The 14,533-nt window shown below is 49.6% G+C and overlaps 1 protein-coding gene across 3 annotated transcripts in view; it reads left to right on the forward strand.

The window, feature by feature from the left end:
- The window catches only part of SREK1 (splicing regulatory glutamic acid and lysine rich protein 1), a 338,699-nt gene that overhangs the window by 84,348 nt on the left and 239,818 nt on the right, over positions 1-14,533 (forward strand). For all 3 annotated transcript variants that reach the window (XM_069627375.1, XM_069627376.1, XM_069627377.1), the window contains one exon: positions 64-231. In XM_069627375.1, coding sequence (XP_069483476.1) covers positions 64-231 — 168 coding nt within the window. The remainder of the gene's footprint in view (positions 1-63; positions 232-14,533) is intronic.

Here is a 14,533-nt window from a genome sequence, read left to right on the forward strand (position 1 = left end):
TGCATTGGCAGTATTTAATACACTGTACGTAATGGTAATTCTGTTAAATTTTTATTTTTGCAGCTTACCGTTTCCCTTAGTACATTGGCCCCAACATTGCCAGCACCATTGGATCCCAATCTTGCTGCTGCAGCAGGAGACTTACAACAACCGCCTCTTATGGGAAATGTGGATCCTTCTAAAGTTGATGAAATAAGGAGGACAATATATGTTGGAAACTTAAATTCTCAGGTAATTTAATTTCATTTGAGCACACTTTGTGATTTGCAGATATGCTATTTCTGATCAAAGGACATTAATTTATAAACTTGGCAGTCACTTAAACGTTTTGTTCAATTACTGTATGTTTGATTTTCTTCTTGTTGTGATTTACCATTCATAGACTTATGTCGGCCCCATGACCTGACCTGATGTTGGCACAGTTTTTCTAAAGTCCAACTAAGGGCTTCATAAAACCATATCGGAGGCAGTGCGAAACTCCATTCTTAGTATAAGGCTGTATCACCTGAGAACGTTTGATAGTGTGGACAGAGCAGCCAGGCTTATCCTAGGAGGGGGGAGAGGGCTGTAGTTTGGAACATACGTATGCAACAATTTTTGTATCAAAGAAACACAAACACTAAGTATTGTAAAAATAAAGGATTGTTTTAAATACAAGTAGGCCAAGATGAATCTTGGGGAAGGAAGTACTATAACGTATCATATGAACACAATTATAAAAACCAACTTGATACTTATGGGTTAAGTTGGGGAGAATTCTCATTATTGTGCTAATTCCCCTTTACCTTAGAGACCCCCATCGCTTTGGCTGGACTTTAGTACCTTTTGTATCCTGGAGAGAGACTCCTTTTTCTCTCATGTCGTTTTATCTCATTTGGACTCTGTTTCATTTTGTTTTGAAGTCTGTCAAACTCCATAGGCATCACCTTTTGTATTGTGACGCACATCCCCTTCAGTGCAGTGTCAAAGTCCTTTGGATTTCTGTAAATGTTTAAATACCTTCTCTTGGATAAACTACTGTTTCCAAGAGTAGTAAAGTGAAAGTTACTTAACTTACCTTTTTCTATTTGTAGACCCAGCACACACCATCTTATGTGGAGAGCTGGGTTGTTACTTAGTATCCCCTTTGCCTACTTTCTCATGTAACATTTTTATGTTACCCTGACTACAATTAATGGCTGGTGGCAGTGGTTTAATTTTCCTAACAATGTGTTTTTATCGCAAGCTGAATCCTCTGCTGCAGTATTGCACCCATGGGTACCAATTTTGTCAAAATGACCCCGGTAGTCTTTTGTCGCCATTTCTTGCTTGTCAGGTCGGTTGTGGGTTTTACTCTGCGCGCCAAACCAGGGTTGGTCCCTTTTGTCTTTGGCGGGCTTCAGTGCCTAAACCCGCCTCAGGCTCCAGCGTGTCTGGCCGGGTAGGAAGCGAGGGAGGTTCCCAAAACTCCCTGTGCTTAGTCTCCTTGGTTACAGGAATGCACCGAAAGGTGATTGGCTGGCTGTCCCTGGTGGACAGCCACCCTGCTGTGAGTGACAGCTCGGCTGCAAGTGAATGGTAGAAACCTGCATAAAAGGCGATGTCTATTGTAGAAAAGTCAGAGACGACCACTTGATGAAGGAACCAAAGAAGAAACTGGAAGAGACGCTTGCTGAATTCAGTACCCTCTGGGAACACTACAAGCAACTATGACTACAGGTATAGGCTATCCAACCTTTTCTAAAAGCTTGTACTACAGTTTTGGTAGCGTGTTGAGCAGCCAGGCTTATCTCAAGAGGGGAAATGTGAGCTGTAGTGGAGTTACACAAAGATTCACAGTTACAGGTATTCAAATACACTCTTACACTCAAGGTTTCTGCATAAACAATTAATAATTTATCAGTCAGTTATAAAGCCTTCTTCAGAAGGGAGCAATAGAATAGTAACACACAAATATACTTCAATACTGTACACTCTTGAGTTTCTAAATCAGACGAGACCCTTTTAGGATGGCCCAGCGACACAACCTACACCCACAGATGACTTCAATAACAAGGGTGTTGGGGACATTCATATCTTAGTTTTGGCATTCAGAACACTTCTTAAAAAGTTGGTAAAAGGCAAAGGTTATTAGAACACAATTCATAAGAAGGGCAAATACTTTTAATCCACTAGAAGAGTCTTTCAATTTAATAGGCTTAGCCAAAGTCAATGGGCAAAAGTCTTGGATAGGATCAAGCACTTCTGGTAAGTAATGGAAAAGTCTTTGCACTAGTTCTTAGGAGTCTTTGAAGAAAAGAATCAATTGTAGGGCCACAAGCTGATTAGACTTGTGAGTTGTGGAAGTTACAAGCACTTCTACAGTAAGAGGTAAGTTCTCTTAGACTTTTTTACAGTACTTTGGTAAAGAAGAAAAGATGCAGCTGAAGACTTCTGTTCCTATGCAGCTCTGCAGGTCTCAGTGTTCCTGGGCCTCAGTTGTTGGGACAAGAGCGAGGACGTCAGGGGACTCCTGCACTGGCAACCGGCAAACTTTACTTTCAGGGGCTGCTTCGCGTTTCAGCTCCTTGCGGTATAGCAATAAGAGCGGTTCCTGGCTGTCGAGGTGGGCTTTCCTCACATGTGATGTCCCGTACTCGACTGAGGGGGGGGGGGTCAGGCTTGGTCAGTCCTGCTTCGTGGGAGTCCGGAGGATCTTTCAAAAGCTTTAGGCCAGCTTGCAAGCAACACACACAATCTGGTGTCACTCTCCCTGGCTCTAAGGTTTCCTGCAGCAACTCTGAGGAAATTCAACCAGCTCCACGATGGGTGTGGCTTGGGAGTTGATTGGTCCCACCAACTCAAAGGGAGAAGTCGTCCTTGCAGGGCTTCTCTGTCGATGCAAACTTGGCAAGTAGTCACTGCAGAAGCGCTTCACCGGGCAAACCAACGGTCCAGGAGTTGCAGCAGGCGTCCTCTTCAAGCTGCTCTTCGGTTCCTTCATCCAGTGGTCGACTCTGCCTTCCAAGCCAAAAGACTCTCTCCTTTTATTCAGTTTTCTCCCATTCATTCCAGCCTCGCTGTCAGTCACCCAGCAGGGTAGCTTTCCTTGCTGGACAGCCAGCCAATAACCACATAGTGCTTTTGGGTCTCCTAGGAGACTAAGCACAGGGAGTTTCCGGCACCTCCCTCACTTCCTCCCTACCCCAGACACTCTGGAGCCAGAGGCGGGTTTCATGCCTGAAGCCCACCAAAGGCGAATGTGCGCCAAACCAGGTTTGGCCTCTTTGTTCAGAGAAAAACTCTAAGGACCTTTCCACAAAGAAATGGTGAAAAAAAGACCATTTTACCAAAAGAGGCTCCCGCGATTTAACGTTAGCGGAGCTACGAACAGTTTGCGGTCGGGGTAAATCATGGTAGTTCAACCTAAACCACTGCCACCAGCCATTCTGAGAGGAAAGGGTAACCTATAAAAGCTAAATTAGTAACTATCACAGAGGATACTACGTAACTCCTCCAGCACTCTATTGTAAGATAAGGTGTGCTGGGCCTAGAATTTTACAGGACTCGGTGAAGTCAATTTCACTCCACTGCTCTTGGCAACAGTTTATACCAGAGAAGGTATTTAAACCTTGGGAAATCTGGAAGACTTCACTGTGGCACTGCACTGGAGGTGCTTTGTGACAGTTGTAAAAGATGATGCCTATGGAGTTGGTTAGACTCCACAACCAAAAAGAAACCTAGTGTACAAAATACATGAGAGAGTAGGAAAAAGGGTCTTGCTCTCTCCAGGCAAAGAAATCAAGTCCTCAAAGTCCAGCAAAGTTGATGGTGGGTCTCTAAGGTGGAGGCAATTAACACATTTTTTGAGAATTATCTGTAACATGCGCTCTCTTGGACCGTTGGTTCGCCCGGTGAAGCCCTGCTGCAGTGATGAAGCTCCAATTTTTGTATCGACCAGAGAAGCCTGGAACGGACGACTTCTTCCCTTTTGTTGGTGGGACCCACTGAACCCAAGACTAACTTCACTGGAACCCCTCTCCTTGCTGGCTGTACTTCTTCGCTGCTTCTGGAACAGAGTGCCAGGGGACAGGAACACCAGGAACAAGTGCATTGTCTTTAAGCTGGACCTGAGCTCCGGGAAGATCCTGAGGACCCTCCCGAAGCATGGTGACCCAAGCCTGAGCCACCTCAACAGAGTGCTGGACCCCAGAAGCAACAGGAGCCCACAAGGTGTGAAAGAACCGCAGTGGTACCATTTGCCGGTAGCTGAAACTGCGAAGTGCCGCTGATCTGGAGGAAGCCCATTGCTGCCGCCAACCTTCAAACTGCAGTGGAGGAGATCCCAGACGTCCTCCCTCATGTCCCCCCCGACTGAGGCCCAGGAACAAAGCATCTACAGGACTGCAACAGGAACAGGAGCCAGCTGGATCTTGCTGTTCACATCGAAGGTGCTGTCTAACTAGGGGTACTTGCCTCTTGTTGTGTGTAGCTTGCCTGTTCTCACTGAAGACTTGCATCAGCTGCCTTTTGCAGAGTTGCTAGCATCTTCGCTTTTCACAAGCCTCCCCGCTTTGTGGCCCAACAGTGATTATTTTCTACAAACTCTCTAACATTGTGCAAGACTTTTGTGCTATTTACAAGGGCCTCGGCTCCCCTAGACGTTGCTTAATTGACATTGGCTGTACTGGCTCCCCGCAGACTCTTCTGACCCTTTGACTTTGTGTTCGTCTGTCCCTCAAAAAGTCATACATAAGTTACCTGTATTGCGGGGAAGGCTTAACCTATACTTCATTGGGGGATTGGAAAGTAATTGCCTGTTAAGAGAAACTTGTTAATCTATGTTTCCTTCCCTAATAGTTTCCTTTTTCCACAGCCTCAGTATTGCATTACGTGTTCAAATGATATATATCATTGTCCATTGTCCTACCAATTCACCTCCGGGTGTACGAAGTGTGTGTGAGACATCCCAAAAAGGTTATCTACTTAACAAACTGAAGATTGGATTATTGCCCTTTCTAAAGAAGTCTGATTTTAAAACTGACTGTTAAATTAATAGATTATTTTAATAAGAAACCTTGAGTATACGTGTTATTTGAATACCTGGCACTGTGAAACTCTGTTGCACCTCTACAGGTTACATTGACCCCTCTTGAGATAAGTCTGGCTGCTCACTCTACCAACTTTTGGAGTACAGACCTATACCAATGGTTGGGTTCCCTATTGCCAAGAGGACAAGGCTGGTGTAGTCTCCCACAGGGTTACTACATACAATCTTGCCTAATAGGTTACAACCCTAGGTATAACCTTATTTAGAATGCACTAACAGTCAAGGAGAGTCAACCCTAAAAGACATTCAGAATGGAAGTCAGCTATTCACGGGGAGTAAAATCAGGTTATGTATACTTTTAAAATACAATCAGTAATTCAAGGGTAGTGGACCCTGTCAGTCCTGCAGTGACACTGTTCTTGAAATCGCTTAGTAAAGCATCGCAGTTACAAGTATGCACCTTGTAGCAGATGTTACTGTGTATAACGCAGTTCAGAGCTAGTAATGTAACTCATACTTTCTTATGAAAATTCAATAACCATTTTAGAATGCAATAAGCAATTCAGGGAAAGCAAAACCCAATGTTACAAGTGTACAACAGCAGCTGTTCAAGGTGAGTAAAGAACCTAATACTTTTTTAGAGGGGTGTTAGGCAAAGTTTGTATGCAATACCATTTGGGACCACTACACACAACTAGGACTACAGGTGTAAGCAAAACCAACCTTCGGTATAAGTCTGTACCACACAGTTTTTGGTAGCGAGCTGAGCAGCCAGGCTTATCTCAAGAGGGAATGTGAGCTTGTAGGGATGTTAGAGTTCTATAATTACAAGTATTCAGACAGACACTTAAACTCAAGGTTTCTTGGTAAAACACTTCTTAATTTATTTACACAATCGGTTCGAAAACATTCACCAAAAGGAGGCAACCAATATCACACAAATATACTACAATACTTCACACTAACCGGTTCTGAAACCTTTACACTACTTTGAAGGAGGAGCAAAAGGGCATTCACAGAAGAAAGTTTCATATGTTGGGTCACAAGCTGACTAGGCCTGCAAGTTGCCAAAGTTGAACACACTTTCGCAGTGAGAGGTAAGTTCTCTCAGTCAGATTTTCACAGTACCTTCTATTGAAGAAAAGGATGCAGCTGAAGACTTCTGTTCCTGAGCCTCAGTCATGGGGACAAGAGGGAGGATGTCTGGGGACTCTTGCACTGCACATGGATTGGTCACAAAGCTGGCAAATCTTTGATTCCGGTAGCTGTCATAAAGCGCACAAGCTGATGTCCTCCTCCCTGCTTAATCCTAACCAGCTCTGAGAATGCTGTCCAGGTGGCTTACGAGTTGATTGGTCTTACCAACTCAACGGAAGAAGTCGTCCTTGAAGGGCTTCTCTGTCGAGGTGAACTTGACGATTCGGACCTGCAGCAGGGCTCCACCGGCCAAACCAACAGTCCAGTGGTTCCACCAGCCGTCCTCTTCCAACTTGTCTTCGCTTCTTTCGTTCCAGTGGTCGGTTCTGCTTTCCAGTCCAAGAGACTCCTTTTAAACAATTTCCTCCCATTCATTCCAGCCTAGCTGGCACTCGCCCATAGGGTGGCTGTCCTTGCCGGACAGTCAGCCAGCCAATCAGGCCAGAGGTCATTTGGGTCTCCTAGGAGACTAAGCACATGGAGTTTCGGGCACCTCCCTCACTTCCTGCCCACCCCAGACACTTGAGTGCCAGAGGCGGTCTTCAGTCCTGAAGCCCGCCAAAGGCGTAGGAACAAAGGGACCAAACCTAGGTTGGCACACAGAGACAAACTCTAGAAGGACCTTTCCACAAAGAAATGCCGAAAAAAGAAGACTGGGACCTGTTTAAACAAAGCGGGCTCAGACGCCATCTTGAAAAACATGGCTCCCGCGACTTTTAGCTACCGGTGTTCCTGGTTGGGACAAATCATGATAGTTCGTCGTAAAACCACTTCCACCAGCCATTTCGATAGGAAAGGGTAGCATTTGAATGCTACACGAGTTTCTAGACCTAGAGGATACTAGGTAACCCCTCCAGCACTCTATTGTAAGATGGTGTGTGCGAGTCTAGGAATTTAAAGACTAGTAAAGTCAATTTAACTTTACATTCTCTGGGAAACAGTAGTTTATCCCAGAGAAGGTATTTAAACCTTGTGACAGCCTAAAAAACTTCAGTGTCACTGCAGTGAGGGTGCTGTGTGACTGTGTCCCGCGACCCCATTTTGGCCCAATTTTGTTTAAATGTGTGTCGCGTTCCCCTTCCCTGCTCCCCTTCGTAGTTTGTGCACACGCTGTGATTCGCTATCTCCCCTGGTCATAACTGCCCTTTCCCGGGCAGCCCTGCGGCTCAGGGCCCCGAGGCAAAGGGCGGCTCCTACAGTGGCGTCTCCAAGATGTCTGCCGGTGAAGCCAGTGAAGCCAACAGACACCAACAAAAACGGTAAGTTTGGCATGGGTGGGGTGTAGAGCAATTACTCTACTCCTGAAGCCCCCGCCACTCTACCTTACCTTTCCTTAACATAGACTGCTAAAACCTACACAAGGAATTCTTGGAAAGATCTATGGCTATCAGCCGAATCTATTCATGAGAAGATTGCAATGTTGCCTTTCACAGCATAACATAGTTGTCATTCTTAACAAATGCCACACCTAGAGAGAATTGTTTACTTTGCACATATAACACTTGGATGGAAATGTGAACTTTAGCCTGCGTCGCATCCTGATAGAAATGTGAATGAAATGTAAATAATGGCATGTGCCACACTTAGATGAAACTATGAATGTCACCATGCGTCTGTTAGATGAAACTATGAACTTTGACATGCGCCACACTGAGATGGAATCGTGACCTCTAGTCTGCGCCACACCTAGACAGAAAAGCGAATGATGGCATCTGCCACACTTAGATGGAAGCGTGAACTTTAGCCGGCGTCCCATCTCGATGGAATTGTGAATGTTAGCATGCGCCCCACTTGGATGGAATCATGCACATTAGCCGGCGTCGAAACTAAATAGAAATGTGAGTGATGACGTGCCTCACTTGGATGAAACTGTGAACATTGGCATGCGCCAAACTTGGATGGAATCACGAACACTAGCCTACGCCCCATCTCGATAGACTAGTGTGTCTTAGCAGGTGCCCCACTAAAGTGGAATCCTGATCGGCCTACGTCGCATCTGGGTGATGACAGGGGCCACACTTGGATGTAATTGTGAACCCAAGCGCCGCTCTTGGATGAAATTATGAATTTTAGCCAGTACCGAGTCTACCATCTAGATGGAAACCGAAGTGCCACATTCAGATGGAATTGTGAAGGATAGCATGTGCCACACTTGGGTGATATTGCAAATGTTAGCTTGTGCTACGCTTAGATGAAATTGGGATTGGTAGCATATCCATCACGTAGATGGAATTGCAAATGTCATGTACCACACTGGATGGAATTGCTAATGATGGCATGTGCCTCCCTTAGATCGAGTTGTGAATGATGGCACGTACCGCACTTGGATGGAATTGCGAGTGTTGGCATGGGCCATTCTTAGGTGGAATTGTGGGTGATGGCATGTGCCACACCTGGATTGAACTGTGAATGATAGCATGTCCCACGCTTAGATGGAATTAGGATTGGTGGCCTATTAATCAATTAGATGGATTTGTGAGTGGTAGCATGTACCGCAGTGGGATGGATTGCAAATGATAACGTGCCACAATGGGATGTAGTCGTGAGCATTGACCCGAGTCGATTCTAGACAGTTGCGAGTGTTAGCATGCCCCATACTTGGGAGGAGTCGCAAATATTATCCTGAATCGCATCTAGATTGAAATGTAAACGCTAACATGCCGCCCTGTATCACTGTGTACCCACTCTCCTGTTCCCTCTGTGTCTATGTATCCGTGTCTCGCTGCACTCCTTGCCATCTTGTTCACGTGCCTGGTCTCGGGCGTTTTAAAGATAACCATCTTATCACATCACTATGCTTCTGCAGCATGGGGTCTGGCATGGATTCACATGCTCATGGGTATTCCCTGTCAGGCCGGGAATCCTCGGTAAAGAAAAAATCAGTATCAGTTTCGTTTCTGATCTGTCTTTCTTAGTAGTAACCAATCACTGATCTCTGGGTCATACTGCCCCCAGCCAATGAATGCCCTCTACCTAAGCCTCTCCCCTGGCAGCCATCCTCGGATTTTTACCGCACGTTCAAGTGTTGGGAGTCCTAGTGTTTTAGCTCTCGAGCTTTTACTGGGTTTTCATGCTTTTTCAGGAGTTTTCTCATTTTTTCGGTTAATCGAGCCTCAAACTCCACCGTTTCTACTTCCGATAACAGGGACCCGTTTCGGAATTCTTCTACGCCCCTCAAGGGTGAGGTTTTCATAGAGTTACACTTCTTGGAGGATTCCAGAAGATCTGTGGCCTACCTCAACGGACATGGCCCAGGACAAGGGAAGCTCGACGCCCGGATCCAAGCTGTTCAGGAGCTGCCCAGGATGCGGATTGCAAAATGTTTTCAAGGAGGACGAGCATTCGAGATGTCTCTACTGCCTTCATGAGGACAAGACGCACATGGAGAAGGACTGTGCGTTCTGCAAGAACCTGTTGGAACGGACCAAGCAAGATCGTCGTTCCCGCCTCGCCGCCTGGCTGGAGAAGGGCACAGCAGGTGAGAAGGCGAAGAAAAAGGTCTGAGCGGTCTTCTAAGTCCTGTGAGGGTGCCCCGGGGATGGGGGCCCAACAGAAGGCCAAGCATCGCAAGTCCGCTGGCACTGGGAGCGCCGAAAGCTCGGGCTCCTCGGCTGCCAGACAGGGCGTGACTTCCCCGGCACGATCAACTACGAGCCAGCGCTCTGGTTCGGGGAAGAGGAAGTCCGAGAACCCGGGTAAGCTTCTGGAGAGGCCCCAGTCGATCTCAAAGGGAGCTGAGGGGGAGCGAGGCGATGACCCTCCCCCAAAAAGCAAAGCCCCAGGACGCACCTAAGGTGGTGAGGGCCTTGATCCACCTGGCAAAGGCCTCTACCGAGGTTGTCGCAGCGGCCCTGGCGAACCGGGAGAGGCTACGCCAGTGGAGGCGGCCTCGGAGGCCAAGAGTTTCCCTGCCACCGCGGAGAGAATCCTCTTTGCAGACAGTCGTTAGGACCCCCGTGAAGACCCCGGCGGAAAAAGAGGGGGCGGTGGCCATTACGGACTCGGATTCAGCCTCCGAGGAGGATCCGGTGGAAACCGTGGAAGGCCTCAACGAGAGGCTCATAGGCCTCAACGAGAGGTTCGAGAAGGTTCGATCCCAGGGGAAGGTTCCTGCTGATGTGATTGAATATGACAACGACGAGGGCCCAGAGGAGCAGCCACCCCGTCCGCCGCAGCCATTACCCGAGCCCCAGGATAGCTCGGCGGCCATTTTGTTGGCGATCCAATCCTTATGTACTGAGATAAGGACGAGGTTACCACGGACCCGACGGAGGATCCAGAACCAGGCCTGTCGGGAAGCCCTCCGAACAAGCGGAGGAGAGTCCGCCCTTCGTGCCCGCGAGGCCTGTGGACCCCTCATCCCCCTCGCCGGACCCTCAGGAGGATACGGGGCAGATACAGCAACACGGACGGCGGCAGCGATGACACAATGGACATCCCGTCATCACCCCCCCCTCTCGGGCCTCTCCGCCCGACGAAATTGGCTCTTTTCACGCCATGATAGCCAGGGCATCCAAGCCCTTCCAGCTCTGCCCTGAGAAACAGAAAAAGGAGGGTTTTCTTTAGCAACGACGAGAGGCCAAGAGAAAGACAGTCCTCGCGGTGCTGTTGCTCGACGACATCTGGGACGAGGGGCTGGCTATCCTCAAGAACCCTTCCATGAAACCCGCCAAGAGGGACAGGTATGAGAAGTAGTACTGAGTCCCCGATGCCGCTCCCTTGTGCCTCAGGGCCCAGCCCACGCCAGACTCTGTTGTCTCGGCAGCGGCCAAGAAGAAAGCAGCGGGTGCGGCGGCTTCAACTTCCACTTCCCCACCGGACGGCGAGGGCAAGAAGTTGGACTTCATGGGACGGCGAGTCATCTCGTCGACGACGATTAAGGCGGTCAATGCCTTAGCGATTGTGGCCCGTTATGACAGCGAGCTTTGGTTCAAGATAGCTCCTCTGCTAGACTTCCTACCGGATGACAAGAGGGCGGAGGCCCTACAGATTCTGCAGGAAGGTGAGGTGGCGTCGGATCACGCCATAACGGTGGCAACGGACATTGCCGATACCATATTTCGCCAACTGGGCAACAGGGTTTGCCTCCGACGACGATGGCTCAAGGCGACGGACTTTCACCAGGACGTCCAGACCAGAGTGTTGGACATGCCGTTCGACGGCAACAACCCGTTTGGAAAGACGGTGGATGAGTCCCTCCAGGCCATCAAGACAGACACAGAAACAGCCCGGGCCCTAGGAGTTCTTCAGCAACGGCGGCCCTTTCGGACCTCTGGACGCAGACAGGTCTGTACCAACAAAACCGAAAGACCTGCTCCTAAGGTCTTGTCTGTAAGGGTCATCGTGGTGATACCTGTTCTGTCAAGGGGGCAAAGAGGGTGGTTATGCACCGTAACTTCTCTGTTAATTGATTTGAGGACTGCCATGAGGAAGGATATGGGAATTTATTTAATCATTTATGTATCTATATTTTTTGGTGAGCATTGTGTGCTAATCTGGTGCCTGTCTAGTGTTTGTTTTGGCTTCTGAGCCTGTTGTTTCTGGGCTGTATCCAAAGGGTGCAGTCTGTGGGTTGTAGTCCTTTGTTTATGTCTGGCCTTTTCACAGTCCCACCCTCCCCCTCCAACCCGTCCACCTCCCCTGATTGGTGCGTCCACCTGGTCATAACAGACCTTCTCAGGGCAGCCTCTGCCCGGCAGTCCCCTCGGCTAAGGACCCCAAGGCAAAGGGCGGCTCCTACAGTAGCGGCTCCAAGGCGTGTCTACAGGTGTCCGCAGGGGAAGCAAAGGAAGCCAGCAGCCAACAGACAGCAACAAAACTGTAAGTGTGGCATGGGTGGGGTGTAGAGCAATTGCTCTACTCCAGAAAGCCCTTGCCACTCTACCTCACCTCTCCATAAAGTAGACTGCCATGCATTCATAGAGAGATTTGTGACCACAAGCCTAATTCCATTCTTGACCTGACTGTAAATGTTGCATTGCATTACGCACTAACACACTAGCCAATGTTAACTAGTGCCACACCTATACAGAAATGTTAAGATTAGCCTGCGTCATCTTTAGACAGGGTTAACAATGTTAGCATGCGCCACACTTAGATGGAATTCTTAACCTTAGCCTGCATCGCATCTAGACGGGATTATGAATATTAGCATGTACCACACTTAGATGGAATTCTTAACTTTAGCTTGCTCCGCGTCTAGATGGAAGTGTGACTGTTAACATGTACCTCACTCAGAATTCTGAACCCTAGCTTCTCCAGCATGGGGTCTGGCATGGATTCACATGCTCATCAATATTCCCCGTCGTCAGGCCGGGAATCCTCTGTATAGAAAAAAATCAGTATCAGTTTCGTTTCTGATCTTTCTTTCTTAGTAGTAACCAATCACTGGTCTCTGGGTCATACTGCCCCCAGCCAATGACTGCCCTCTCCCAAAGCCCCGCCTCCGGGAGCTATGGTCGGATTTTTACCACACGTTCAAGTGTTGGGGGTCCTCGTGCTGTAGCTCTCGAGCTTTTGCTGCATTTTCGCGCTTTTTCAGGAGATTTTTCTCATTTTTCGGTTAAATAGAGCCTCAAGCTCCACCGTTTCTACATCCGATCAACAGGGATCCGTTTCGGAGTTTTCTACGCCCCTCAAGGGTGAAGATTTCGTCGAGTTACGCTTTTGGAGGATTCCAGAAGTTCCGAGGCCTACCCCGGACATGGCCCAGGAGAAAGGAAGCTCGACGCCCGGGAAGCTGTTCAGGAGGAGCGGACCATGAAGGATCGCCACCTCTGTCTCGCCAACTGGCTGGAAGGGAAGAGCCTGTCGGGCGAGAAGAAGAAAAAGAAGTCAGAGCAGTCTTCTAAGTCCTGTGAGGGCACCCCGGCGACGGGGGCCCAACAAAAGGCTAAGCACCACGGGCACTGGGAGCGCCGAACGGTCAGCCTCCTTGGCTACCAGGCAGGGCGCATCCTCCCCGGCGCCATCAACCACGAGCCAACGCTCTGGCTCGGGTAAAGGGAAGTCCGAGAACCCGGCGAAGCTTCTGGAGAGGTCCCAGTCGATCTCGAAGATTCCGGCAGAGGGGGAGCGAGGCTCGGACCCTCCCTCCAAGGTGAAGGCCCCAGGCATCCAGAAGGTGACGATGGCCTTAATTCACCCTGCTAAGACCTCGATTGAGGATGTCGCCGTGGCCCTGGCTCAGCCTGGAGGCTACACCAGTGGAGGTGACCTCAGGACCCAGAGTCTCCCTGCCACCGCGAAGGGAGTCGTCTTTCAGGCCCATTGAGAAGACCCCCACGAAGTCCTCGTTGGAAAAGGTGGGGGAGGGGGCTGGTGGCCATCGTGGATACGCACACAACCTCTGAAGAAGAGCTCATCGAAGACGTGGAAGAGGCCCAGCCCATCGGGAGGGATCCCGACAAGGGTGACGACGAGAGCGACGGTGTCGCCGACAAGGCTCCTCGAGCCCTCGCGCCCGTCGTTTCCGACGCCGCAGGACACTGCGGCGGCCATTTTGTCAGCGATTCAGTCCTTATGCTCGGAGATAAGGACAAGATTGGCCCTCCCCCCGACGGACGTACCGGAGCCAGACCCGACGGGGAACCGGAGCCAGGACCTTCGGAAAGTCCACCGCATAAAAGGAGGACAACGCATCCTACGCCACCTCTCCCACCTGCTCTGCCTTCCCCCCGGTCTACTACCCATGGGGATGATACAGGCACGGACACGGCTACGACAGGTACAGATGACGACAGAGGCGACGACGGAACGTGTCCTCCGTCGCACCCTGCTCGGCCGTCCCCGCCCAACGATATTGGATCCTTTCATGCCATGATTTCCAGGGCATCTGAGCTCTTCCATCTCTGCCCAGAAGAGAAGAAGGAAGGGTTAATTTACCAACGGCGTCAGGCTAAAAGGAAGACAGTCCTCGCCGTACCGCTTCTTGATGACATCTGGGATGAGGTGCTCGCCCTCCTCAAGAACCCTGCCACGGCGCCGGCAAAGAGGGACCGGTACGAGAAGAAGTACCGGGTCCCCGACGCTGCCCCCTTGTGCCTTCGGGCGCAACCTACCCCGGATTCGGACGTCGCGGCGGTAAAGAAGAAAGCAGGGGGGGGGCATCGGCCTCGACATCAACTTCCCCGCCGGACGGCGAGGGCAGGAAGTTGGACACGATGGGACGACGGATCATCTCATCCGCAGCGAAGACTATCAAGGCGGCCAATGCCCTGGCTATCGTAGCGCGCTACGACAGGGAGTTGTGGTTCAAAATCGCCCCTCTGTTGGACTTCCTTCGGCACGCCAAAAGGGCTGAGGCCTTTGAAATCCTACAGGAGGGCG

This window comes from Ambystoma mexicanum, chromosome 6p (assembly GCF_040938575.1).
Source record: "Ambystoma mexicanum isolate Mex_15411 chromosome 6p, UKY_AmexF1_1, whole genome shotgun sequence".
NCBI classification, from domain to species: Eukaryota; Metazoa; Chordata; class Amphibia; order Caudata; family Ambystomatidae; genus Ambystoma; species Ambystoma mexicanum.